General features: G+C 40.8%; 1 protein-coding gene across 11 annotated transcripts in view; it reads right to left on the bottom strand.

Moving 5' to 3' along the window:
- KDM4C (lysine demethylase 4C) overlaps positions 1 to 13,124 on the bottom strand; it is a 451,156-nt gene that overhangs the window by 319,356 nt on the left and 118,676 nt on the right. For all 11 annotated transcript variants that reach the window (XM_063649534.1, XM_063649532.1, XM_054502416.2 and 8 more), the window contains one exon: positions 496 to 689. In XM_063649534.1, the coding sequence (XP_063505604.1) occupies positions 496 to 689 (194 nt within the window). The remainder of the gene's footprint in view (positions 1 to 495; positions 690 to 13,124) is intronic.

Consider the following 13,124-nt stretch of genomic DNA (forward strand, 5'->3'; position numbering starts at 1 on the left):
CGTTGTTAGGCAATTTCGCCATTGTGTGAACATCATGGAGTGGACTTACACAAATCTAGATAGTGGATCTACTACAGACCTAGGCTATACGGCATAGGTTATTGCTTCTAGGCTACAAACCTGTACTGTACTAAATATTGCAGGCAATTTTAACACAAAGTATTTAGCTACAAAGTATGTAGCTAAACATATCTAAACATGGAAAAAGAATTTTTCAATTGCATTATAAATTCAGGATGACCATTATATATGTGGTCCATCATTGATCTAAACATTGTTATACAGTGCATGACTGTACAAGTTACCATGGGGTTTATGGTTTCCAAGCACAATCCCAGACAGAATAGAAGACAATTAATTATTACAGTCAAAAACTCCCTTACAGCTCACATAAATCTGAATCCACCAAATCAAAGAACAAAATCCTCTTCAATATGTGCCTGATGCGCAAATTTCAAAACTCCAAAGCAAATAAATATTAAACAAGTAACTTGCCAAGACTTGGGCTCTCCAAAGTGGAGATAATTAATGCTATAGAGGTCCATGTCTTCGGTGTGCCATGCAAACGTGGTCTTCCACATGCCAAAATAGAGATATGGGGTATTTACACCCTCAATAGAAATGCCACACTCTTCTTCAACCACATCCAAGACTGTATTCAGGCGAGCTATGTTCCACTCATCCACACCCTGGAAAGAGAGAGAAAAAAAGAGAGAGAAAACAAATCTTACTAAACCATGAAAGATAGCATTTACTAATCAAACCACTATCCACCAAAATTATTACACTGTATATTCTAACTAACTGAAAACCGAAAAATAAAACAATCCTTATTCAAGAGCCACATACATATGTCCATTATTATTAGTCAAAGATTACTACCAGCATAATGTGGTTCCATATAACTATTTGGTAGAAATTTATACCAAATAGCGTCCTGATGCCAAATGGAAATGAAAGTTACAGACCCACTCCCAACTTGGCTGTCAGCAAAAAATTACTGATTCAAAGTAGATGATCTGGCATGTGCTTTCCCTCTTTGGCACACCTTTTTGTTTTTGGGGTTTTGAGATTTGGGTTTTATTGGGATTTTTTTGCACATTAGTTTAGAGGTAATATTCACCATCACATATCACATCAAGAAACCAATAGCAAAATATATCTTCTGTTATCTCTCTCCCATCCCTATCCATTCAATCTTAGCATGTAATACGTTGTTTCCTTAAAATTCCACTCTAATTATCGGAAAAACTCTTGGCAGTATCCACTGATCACTGTGCTTCTACTGATGCTTCAAATAAATATTAACCTCTTATCTTAATGAAAAAATTTAAACACATAATGCCTATTAAAAATACTTATCCAAACTTTGGTAAAACTGCTGGAATAATGTAATTTTATAACAGTATAACAATATGGATGGTGATGGCAAGGAGAGGGAAGGTTAGAGTCACTACTATAAGAGTTAAGGTGATAGGAAAAGATTCTGGTTTGATTAGAACTTAACAATCTTTTTTTTTTTTTTCCCTGAGACAGAGTCTCACTCTGTCGCCCAGGCTGGAGTGCAGTGGTGCAATCTCAGCTCACCGCAACCTCTACCTCCCAGGTTCGAGCAATTCTTATGCCTCAGACTCCCACACCGCTGGACCTACAGGTGGAGGCCACCGCACCCAGCTAATGTTTTGTATTTTGAGACAGGAGTTTCGCCATGTTGCCTAGGCCGGTCTCAAACTCCTGGCCTCAAGTGACCTGCCCACCTCAGCCTCCCAAAGTGCTGAGATTACAAGCGTGAGCCACCACACCCAGCCAATCACTCATGAATTCACTACAGTTCACAACTGCTTAGAAATTTTTACAAACTATGTATTTTTACCATATATTTTTATCAAATTATAAATATCAGAGACTAGGCACATTCCTATGTAATCATGGGGAAACTGAAATGCCTTTAAAGCCATTCCAACCTTTTCGTGCTAATGCACTATTAGAGAAGCACATTGGCCAGGTGCAGCGGCTCACGCCTGTAATCCCAGCACTTTGGGAGGCTGAGGAAAGCAATTCACTTGAGCCCAGGAGCTCAAGACCAGCCTGGGCAACATGGCAAGACCCCATGTCTATTTTAAAAATAAAAAATTAAAGAAGGGTATTAAATTCATCTATGTCTACCAAAATTGTCCTCTCCAATAACTATAACAATAATGGCTTCACATACGACCACTTCTAACATTTCCTGAACACACTAAAAGCTTTTAGAGTTGTTCTGTTTTCATTTTGGTCTTTAAATGATTTTCTAATCAGTGTGTTAATCTTACTGTCTAAAGCTTTGGGGTTAAAAAAACTATTGATGAAGCAGCTAATGAAACTCTGACTCAGGTAACATAACTGAACATGCCAAACGACATAATTTAATTCCCAAATTCTCGTAAGTAGCCACTCTGTCTACAACTTAGGCCGCACACTGAGAAGCTTGTTATTTGGAAACTGGTCTAAGTATCCGTTTAGAGAAGATCCGGCCGGGCGCGGGGACTCACGCCTGTAATCCCAGCACTTTGGGAGGCCGAGGAGGGTGGATCACGAGGTCAGGAGATTGAGACCATCCTGGCTAACATGGTGAAACCCCGTCTCTACTAAAAATACAAAAAATTAGCCAGGCCTGGTGGCAGGCATCTGTAGTCCCAGCCACTCGCGAGGCTGAGGCAGGAGAACGGCCCCGGGAGGCAGAGTTTGCAGTGAGCCGAGATCCTGCCACTGCACTCCAGCCTGGGCAACAGAGCAAGACTCCGTCTCAAAAAAAAAAAAAGAGAAGATCCTAGGTTCCAACTTTTCAGACCTCATAGAAGTTCAATCACATTATGTAAAATATTTTATCTCATTCTATTTATAGTGATGCAATCTCTTAACTCTAGTCCAATCAGACTTCAGTCCAATCACTCTAATAATAGAGTCCTATTTAAAAGTCATTAGTGAAGCAATGAATCTGAAGTAATAAATGAGCACCATATTATAGGAACCATTTTTAAACCGAATGAGCTTGCAAATTTAGACACAAACTATTTCTCTAAAATTCCTACATATGGAGACATCTAAGTTTTATTTCTGACTGACACTATCTTTTAAAAATAACCAAGGTTGAATCCCTTGACATCCTAGATCCATGGTATAAGGGGGAGAGGGTAGAGATCAAATAGTGCTGGACAAAAAGACCTAGATTATAACCCCAGCTCTGCAGGTCACTGAGGGGAAAATCACGGAGCTTTTCTGAGCGTCAAGTCTTTCTTCATGGAAACACAAGGGTTCTTGTACCCTAATAGAGTTGCTCGGAGCACTAAATAAGCTAACGAAAATAAACTTTTATAAAATAAAATTTAATTATTAGAACTGATATAATAAATATCACCACTATTCTCTAGCAAATCTTACTGGAAAGCCTCCCAAAAAACAAGTCAAGCATGTGAGAAGTGATTATTTAATAAAATGTGTTTAAATTCACTACTGAATTTCTCCCCGTTAATGGGCAAATAACATGTTTGCAGCAGTTTCTTCTCAGCAAGGCAAGGTTGCTAAAAAGTAATTTATTTTGCTAAAATAAAAAGTCATATAATTTCAATTAAGCAGTTGTGCAAATATTAAGAATAACCAACAGAGAGAGATAAATCTTATTGTTTCAAAATTCGTTCTCCAATTTTTGTTCTCTACTATTAAACTAGTTAGCTGACTCCAAAAACAGGCTCCACAAAGGCTCTTCTGAACAGTACCAGGTCTGTCTCATATACTTAGACCAAAAATGCACCTAGTTATCATTAAAGTGAAGTGTTATACCATGTACTACCTCATTACACTATACACACTTGTATCTTACATTTATTCTAAACAATCCTATAAAATAGGTAATGTTATTCCCAAATGAACAAATGAAAAAATTAATACTCCTAGCTAGAAGTAGGTGGTAATGATTAACCTAAATCTATCTGACTCCTGGACCTTCCCTTTTAAAGGTTTATGCTTCTAGTCCTGATCCTTTCAAAATAGAACATATCATCCTCTTCTCTCAGCATCATTGTCAACAAAGATCTGAGGTTCAGGAGCAGCAAACACGTGAAGCTGCTGCATTCTTCCCACCAGAGGCAGTGCCACTCTACACAAATACCAGCAAGGCTTACGCCGCAGACTGCTTTACTTGAGAGCGGGTGACAGGAATGATTTAGTGTAAAAGCAGTCTCCAAACCCCAGCTACACACAAGCCCCACAATGACAAGTTAGAATCTGCCGAACTGTTCAAAGCTTAATTCCATCAGGTTTCAGCAGAAAGGCTGCACACCAGCCCAAGTTCACAGATAAGTCTCCTCCTGGGTTCTGTCTCCCTCGAACAAAACTCTCCCACACATGTTCAGCAGGCACATGAGCAATATTCATAACTCACCTGACTTCCAATGGACTGACTGTAGTCCTAAGCCTGGGAGTTCACATGCCCCGGCCCCTTTCTCCTTTCACGCCAATTACTCAGTTGGAGCCTGTCCTGCCCCATTCCTTTACGTATCCTGCATCTGTTTTCTGAAACAACTCACAATTGGACCACGATTTTTGCACACAGGTGTAACTGAAAACTTTATTAGGGATATTCCCTTTCAATCAGTGATAATATCTTCCTCCTATCAGGAATCAGACAGCGGTTTAAAAGTACTCCTAGGCCAGGCACAGTGGCTCATGCCTGTAATCCAACACTTTCAGAGGCCAAGGAAGGAGAATCACTTGAGGCCAGGAGTTCAAGATCACCCTGGGCTACACAGTGAGACCCCGTCTCTACAAAAAATTTTAAAATTAGCCAGGTGTGGTGCCTCGCGCCTGTAATTCCTGCTACATGGAAGGCTGAGATGGGAGGATCAATTGAGCCCAGAAGGTCAAGGCTAGAGTGAGCCAGTGATTGTGCCACTGCACTCCTGCCTGCGTGACACAGCAAGACCCTGTCTCAATCAGTCAATAAATCAATGCATTCCTAAATCTTCAATGTCTCAACTAGGCCATCTGGACTCTCTCTATAGTAACCGCACTCAGTCTCTGCAAAACTGAAGGGAACAACACAGCAACATGCCATGTTAGAAACCTTGAGAAATAATGAGCCATTTCCACCTACACAAAGAAATAATGTGAAAATCATAGTAACTCAATTTTTCCCAAAATATTTCCAATGCAACATTAGAAATATGGGTCCTAGGCCGGGCACGGTGGCTCACGCCTGTAATCCCAGCACTTTGGGAGGCCAAGGCAGGCGGATCACCTGAGGTCAGGAGTTCAAGACCAGCCTGACCAACATGGTGAAACCCCATCTCTACTAAAAATACAAAAATTAGCCGGGTGTGGTGGCACACACCTGTAATCCCAGCTACTCAGGAGGTTAAGGCAGGAGAATCACTTAAACCCGGGAGGCGGAGGTTGTAGTGAGCAGAGATCACGCCACTGCACTTCAGCCTGGGCAACAAAGCGAGACTCCATCTCAAAAAAAAAAGAAATATCAGTCCTATCAGATGCCAAGGTCGAAAAACTTTGTCCTCTTTAACTCTAGCTCTTAAGACAGTCACAGTGCTGACAGGCACCCCCAAAAGCACCCATAAGGAAACCTGTGTAACTTCGTTTAACTCTGCATTTCCCAAAAATCATTTGACCACGGAAGCTTGTTTGTATAATACATTTACATCACGTAAAACAGTGCTGTGTGGGACAACATATTAAAGGAAGCATTATGGTAGGCGGTTCCCTAAACACTGTAGTGCAAATGTAAGTCAGTAAAACAAAAAATTACTGTGACCACATCAGAGATGCATTTCAGAACCCGGGGTGTGTGAAGGGGTGGCTGGAGTATGGTCACATTTATTGTCAAAATACAGATATTTAATTTGATATGTCACCTAAAAATAAAAATAGATAGTGTAAATTAGAAAAACTTAAAACAAAAGATATTTGTAAATGAAGATAGTCTAAAGGATTAAAACTAGGAAGACAAAAGAGAAGACTCAATCCAACTTTATAAAACTATAAAATGTACTGAAAAACAAAGAAAAAGCTTTTTTAAAAGTATGTAAAAATGATGGTTTATGCCTGTAATACCAGCACTTTGGGAGACTGAGGCAGGAGGAACACTTGAGCCCAGGAGTTTGAGATCATCCTGGGCAATAAAGAGAGGGACCTCATCTCTACCAAAAATTTTTAAAAATAGCTGGGTATGGTGACACATGCCACAGGTCCCAGCTACTCAGGAGGCGGCTGAGGAGGGAGTTGAGGCTGCAGTGAGTCATGATTGTGCCGCTGCACTCCAGCCTAGGCAACAGAGAGAGATGTCTCAAAAAGAAAAAGATGGCATGTCCATCAAATACTACAAAGAAGATTTTTTTTAGACAAAAAACAGATTATTAGTAAACTTTTGAAAACCGTGTCACTGCTGCACTCACCCAGCAAACAGTAAAATGGAATGAAGAATTTCAATCTGAAAGAGTAACCCAGTATCAGAATAGCACCATGCTGCACTGGAATCAAAAGTTCTCCAACCAAATGCTGGCTCCACCACTCACCAATTATAGGATCTGATGGTTTCTCAATGGCCTTTCATGGCAGAGCCATGCCCAGGGTTCAATGCTGCAAACTGGGTCACAAGAAGACTGCGGCTACCTTGAAAGGACTACAGGAAAAGTCCAGTCTTTCACTGAGACTGTTTTCAAGAAAATACATTATTCCTAGCAGAAGTGGAGAAAGCCCTAAGGCTTCCCAATAGTACATAAATCCACACATGCCCACCTTATAGGACAGTTGTAAAGAAAGGATTACAAAACACAAGTTAAAATATTTTGAAAAATTACTTAAATTTTTCATTTTCAAAGATGGGGAGAGGGTTCAGACCACAGCTTTTTTGAGGGGCACCTCGACGGATTCACAGCCCATTCCACTTCAAAGAGGGCTGTCAGCATCCCGTTCCAAAGAGCACAGAAGAAGGCCGGGCACAGTGGCTCATGCCTGTAACCCCAGAACTTTGGGAGGCAGAGATGGGAGGATCATCTGAAGACAGGAGTTCAAGGCCAGCCTGACCAATATGGTGAAACCCCATCTCTATAAAAATATAAAAATTAGCCAGGCATGGTGGCACATGCCTATAATCCCAGCTACTCGGGAGGCTGAGGCACGAGAATCACTTGAACCCTGGAGGCGGAAGTTACAGTAAGTCAAGACTGCACCACTATACTCCAGCCCAGGCGACAGAGCGAGACTCTGTCTCAGAAAAAAGAAAACAAAAAACAAAGAGTACAAGAGCACAGCAGGAAGTGGAGAGCTGAGTAATAAAAGCAGCTGAGTAACAAACTCAGGTGCCCAAAGAGCCAGGCAGGTAACAGCAATTAGTGAAGGCAGCCAGGTATATGTCAAAAAAGGTGGGTAAGGGGGGTGATGTGTATTTGGAGGCAACCTACTATCCTGTCTAAAGGAGACAGCCATTACTCAGTCACTGGGAATGCTGCCAGATTTTCTGATTTTTTTAAGTCCAAAATCCCAATTTTATGTGACATTAACCAACTTTTAAAAACATGTGGATCAGGCCTGGTGCAGTAGCTCACGTCTGTAATCCCAGCACTTTGGTAGCCCGAGGTGGATGGATCACTTGGGGTCAGTTCTAGACTACCCTGGTCAACACGATGAAACTCCATCTCTACTAAAAATACAAAAAAAAATTAGCCAGGCGTGGTGGTGTGGGCCTGTAATCCCAGCTACTTGAGAGACTGAGACAAGAGAATCACTTGAACCCAGGAGGCGGAGGTTGCAGTGAGCCGAGATCGCATGCCACTGCATTCCAGCCTAGGTGACAGAGCAAGACTCCATCTCAAAAAAAAAGAAATGTGGATAAAAGAAAATAAATCTGTGGCCAAATCTGCAAAAAATGTAGCAGACATTAAAGAGTCCATACTTATTACAGTAATTTTAAAAGAATAAAGGAAGGATGAGTTTTGGAGACAGGCTAGAAATATTAAGTTAGTGGTTGTGAGCTTACTACTTTAAAATGAATCACATATTTGTCCAACACTAAATAGCTCTATCAGTTACTCCATAAATGTGTCCAGTAACTGGAGTGAGACTATTCAAGTGGCAGGAACCTAACAGGAATCCACTCTATGAGCATGTTTTATCGCTCCATTCCATGATCAATATGCAAATGGCCAAACAAAAACAAAGTAAAATGGCAAAACACAAAGTCTGAGCAATTATGAAAACTGAATAACCAGCTCCAGGATAAGTGGGCTCTAGCACAGCCCTGAACAAAACTGTGTAACTTCTTAAGAGAAGTCTCTGTGAGGCAGCAGAATGGCAGGGAGGGTCTGCTAGAACTTAGCCATTTGCCAGGCACAGGTGACGATTGTGTGAACTGCACCAAAGACGGCTTGATAATGCATTCTGCTTTGTCCACCACGTGGAATAGCTATAGTCACTTGCCCACAAACCTGAGAAACTGCTACAATATCAACAAAGAGACTGTGGAAGAAGCCCTGGATGATTAACGAAACACTTCCAACTGAACACACAAAACGTGAAGATTTTCTTCACTCTGGCATATTTTAGGGGCTGCTTTCTCATTTGTTGTACATAAAAGCATAGTTGGCTACAGAAAAATTGATAAACTGACACACACGATTATTACTAATCATATTTTTACGGTACTTTCCATATAATAGAAGAGGAAAAATCTATATGAACCTTGTTCCCCAAAATTAGGTCAAAACCACTAACCTGTCACTCTCTCGCTAAGTCTTTCCATATCTTCACAGTTATCACTCTATATTCCATCCTCAACAACATCCTTCCCATTTCCTGCTGTCACCCTCAGCACCTTCAATATTATCCTCATGTGGCTGATTTCCAAACAAAGCTATGAGCCCCCATCTTTCTCCTGAGTTTCAGTGCCACAGAGCCAACTCCAAACTGGGCCAATAATGACCAACAAAAATTTTTGAAATGCAAGAATTCACAGGGGGAACTACCACTTCCTTAAAAAATCCAATTATTAAAAAAAGAACTGCCACCTAGATTCTGTAAGAATCTGAGAGAATACTGAAAGAACCTGTTAAAGATTCTCAAGTTTCCAGGTCTACCCCGTAACTTAATGAAGTCATCAAAAAGAATATACAGATGGGCAGGACTACAGTCTTTCTTCCACCACAAAAATGCCATCACCAAGTTACATTTACACGTGCTCTTGGTCTTTCCAAGGGCTGACATAGTTAGCACCAATTTAAATTGCCTCTCTCAAAGCTTGCTAACTGTAGAGCTAGGGACACATCTTCTACCTAACAACATGGCATGCACCACCATCTCACATAGAATTGGAAACAAGAGGTGGGATAACCCCTATGCTAGGAAGACAAAAGCAAAACATCATCTCATTTTACAGATGAAAGGAAGGTGCCCAGTCAGTAACTTACAGGACTCCTTGTTTGAAAATTAGAACAGAGGGCTGGAGGCAGTGGCTCATGCCTGTAATCCCAATGCTTTGGGAGGCCAAAGTGGGGGCGGATCACAAGGTCAGAAGTTTGACACCAGCCTGGCCAATATGGTGAAACCCCGTCTCTACTAAAAATACAAAAATTAGCCAGGCGTGGTGGCAGACGCCTGTAGTCCCAGCTACTCAGAAGGCTGAGGCAAGAGAATCACTGGAACCCAGGAGGCAGAGGTTACAGTGAGCCAAGATCCCGCCACTGCACTCCAGCCCGGGCGACAGAGCGAGACTCCGTCTCAAAAAAAAGAAAGAAAAAGAGAAAATTAGAACAAAGGCCAGGTGCAGTGGCTCGTGCCTGTAATCCCAGCATTTCAGGAGGCCAAGGCAGGCAGATCTCTTGAGCCCAGGAGTTCAAGACTAGCCAGGACAACATAGCAAAACCCCATTTCTATAAAATACACAATAATTAGCTGGGCATGGTGGCACGCGCCTGTAGCCCTAGCTACTCAGGAGGCTGAGGTAGGAAGAGCACCTTAGCCTGCGAGGTCAAGGCTGCAGTGAGCCATGATTGTGGCACTGCACTCCAGCCTGGGTGACAGAGTGAGACCTGTCTCCAAAAAAAAAAAAGGAAATTATAACAGAACAGTTAGTCTCCTCAACAGCAAATGTATTGTCTATCCAGTACATCATAGCTCTTTGTAAACAATCCCTTCATAAATACTGGAATTGGTCTCATTTTTATATTTCAGCATTGTGACATGGTGTTTCTCATTAACCCATTACTGTGCAGCTTTTTTTTTTTTTTTTTGAGATGGAGTCTCACTCTGTCACCCAGGCTGGAGTGCAGTGGCGCAATCTCTGCTCACTGCAACCTCCACCTCCCAGGTTCAAGCGATTCTCCTGACTTCAATCTCCTGAGTAGCTGGGATTACAGGCACATGCCACCACACCCAGCTAATTTTTATTTGTTTTAGTAGAGACAGGGTTTCACCATGTTGGCCAGGCTGGTCTCCTGACCTCAAGTGATCCTCCCGCCTCGGCCTCCGAAAGTGCTGAGATTATAGGCACGAGCCACCGTGCCTGGTCACATGTCTTAATTTTTAAGTGTAAAAACACTTAAAAATTTTAAGTAAAAAACACTCATTTTTAAGAATTTTAAAAAGACAAATTTGGCCAGGCGCAGTGGCTCACACCTGTAATCCCAGCATTTTGGGAGGCCGAAGCAGGAGCATTGCTTGAGCCTGACACTTTAAAACCAGCCTGGGTACCATAGTGGGACCCTATCTCTACCAGAAAAAAAAAAAAAAAACTGGCCAGGTGCAGTGGCAAGCGCCTGTAGTCCCAGCTACTAGGAAAGTTGAGGTGGGGGAATGGTTTGAGCCCAGGAGGTCACGGCTGCAGGGAGCAATGATGGCGCTACTGCACTCTAGCCTGGGTAACCGAGTGAGACCCTGTGTCAAAGGGAAAACAACAGACAAATTTATGCCTTTCCTCATTTGACTAGTATCATCCCGTTTTAGGACTCTTATCCAAGCCCACACTAGAAGACTGTGTCTTTAAAGAAAAGACCATCCACCAAACTCCACTACTGTGCTGGCAATTTAAAGCTAGGCTAATGTAAAATACTGCCACAAATTCATACAGCTGGAACAAGCCCTTGAAGTTTCAAAGGTAACACGCATGGAGAAAAAATAAAATAAAATTTGGTTAGTTCTTTAAAGATTTCAAAATTCAATCCATTTCACACCATAATGTATAGTCTTTTCTCCATAAAAGAAAATAGTGCCTTCTAATAACTAAATTGAAAGCTCTGGTCTACACTTTAAAATAGACTGAGGATTTCCCTGGATCTTTACACAATGAGATTAGATCCATATGGAGTACATTTTGCTTATAGTTAATTATAATGTTTGACATAATAGCTTTTTTGCTGCTTCTTTCTAAAAATGTATTCCCTAAATCTTTATTTTAAAACAAAACTATTTTCCCTTTTGCATTTTTATACACCAAATACCTACGATTTGACAGCACTGCTTTCTGTTTTTGAATTCTCAACAACAACCATCATATAGCAAGTTTTGAAAGAAACAAAATAATTCTGCAGTGAAAGTGCCACATAAAAAGATAAAGGCAAATATGAGTACAAAAAGGACAGACAAAAAAGGGGGAAAATGTCCAGTCAAATAAAAGACTGCAGTGAGCTTGAGACTCCCACCTTGAGTCTAGACTACTGATAGTGTGAAGTTAATGGAGTTTCCTGGTTCCAGGCAGAAATAACTCCAATCCTCTTGGGAGAAAAGAATCATACATTTAGATCCAGAATTACTCCACAAATTAAGATCAAGCCTACGCATACCAGCAAAGATCACTGTGCATGCCGGGAAGAAAGCAAACACCGCAGAGAGATAGCGGAAATAACGAACGAATTGTTCAGACCAGCCCCTCAAGCAGGACCACTAATATTGAATTGTCTTATTCTGTCATCAAGGAACAGGAAACGTTTAAAGAAATAAAAGATGGAATTGCTAAGACAAGCAAAGAAAAATAAAATATTTGGAATGTCCAGTCCAACCTGAAGGAGAGGTGAACTCCTAGAAAAGAAATATATCATTATTAAACTAAAAACTCAGCGAAAGAGTTAAATAAGAGAAACAGTTAACCAGTATTAACAAGCAAGAAAAGTAGTTAACCATAATATAATAATTAGGACATTAACATAGTACAGTACAGAAATACAATGAGATTGAAAGTCTGAAAGGTAAGTTAAGCAATACTGAGGATAGAATACGCAACATTCTAAGACAGAATCTAATCAGTCCAGGAACAATGAGAAATACAAAAAAACTAAATAAATTAGTAAAAATCTATTAAAATTAAAATTAAGACATTTGTTCATTAAAAGACATTGTAAATAATACAAACAAAATAGTGAAAAGAATAGCCACAACTGGAGCAAATAATTCAACAAATATAACTGGGATAGTTTTAGTATCCAGAATAAAGAATTCCAAATAAAGAAAAAGCCAAAAGATCTAATAGAAAAATAGAGGACAGTTCATAAAGACAGGAATATGAATGGCCGATAAAGACATGAAAAGATATTCTAAGCCATTTTTAATCAGAGAGGTGCAAATTCACATAACATATTTTACAGGCCCAAGAATGACATCAGGTAGTAAGATATGAAGTGTGAAGACTGGATCAGCATGAAGAAGCTTTTAAAGCTGATGGAAATGTTCTGCGACTAGACTGGTGATGGCTGCATGAAAATCACTGAAGTATATACTTAAAATGGGTGAATTTTGTATTGTATAAATTATAGCTCAATAAAGCTGTCTTAATAATGATTATAAGCTGGGCAGAGTAGCACACGCCTGCAATCGTAATACTTTGGAAGGCTGAGGCAGGTGATCACTTGAGTCCAGGAGTTCGAGATAAGCCTGGGCTCCATGGCGAAACCCCATCTCGACAAAAAATACAAAAATTAGTCGGGTATGATGGTGCAAGCTTGTGGTCCCTGCTACTCAGGAGGCTGAGGTGGGAGGATCACCTGAGCCCAAGAATCTGAGGTTACAGTGAGCCAAGATCGCACCACTGCACTCCAGCCTGGTTGACAGAGCAATACCCTGTCTTAAAAAAACAAAAATGATACACAGTG

This window comes from Pongo pygmaeus, chromosome 13 (genome assembly GCF_028885625.2).
Source record: "Pongo pygmaeus isolate AG05252 chromosome 13, NHGRI_mPonPyg2-v2.0_pri, whole genome shotgun sequence".
NCBI lineage: Eukaryota > Metazoa > Chordata > Mammalia > Primates > Hominidae > Pongo > Pongo pygmaeus.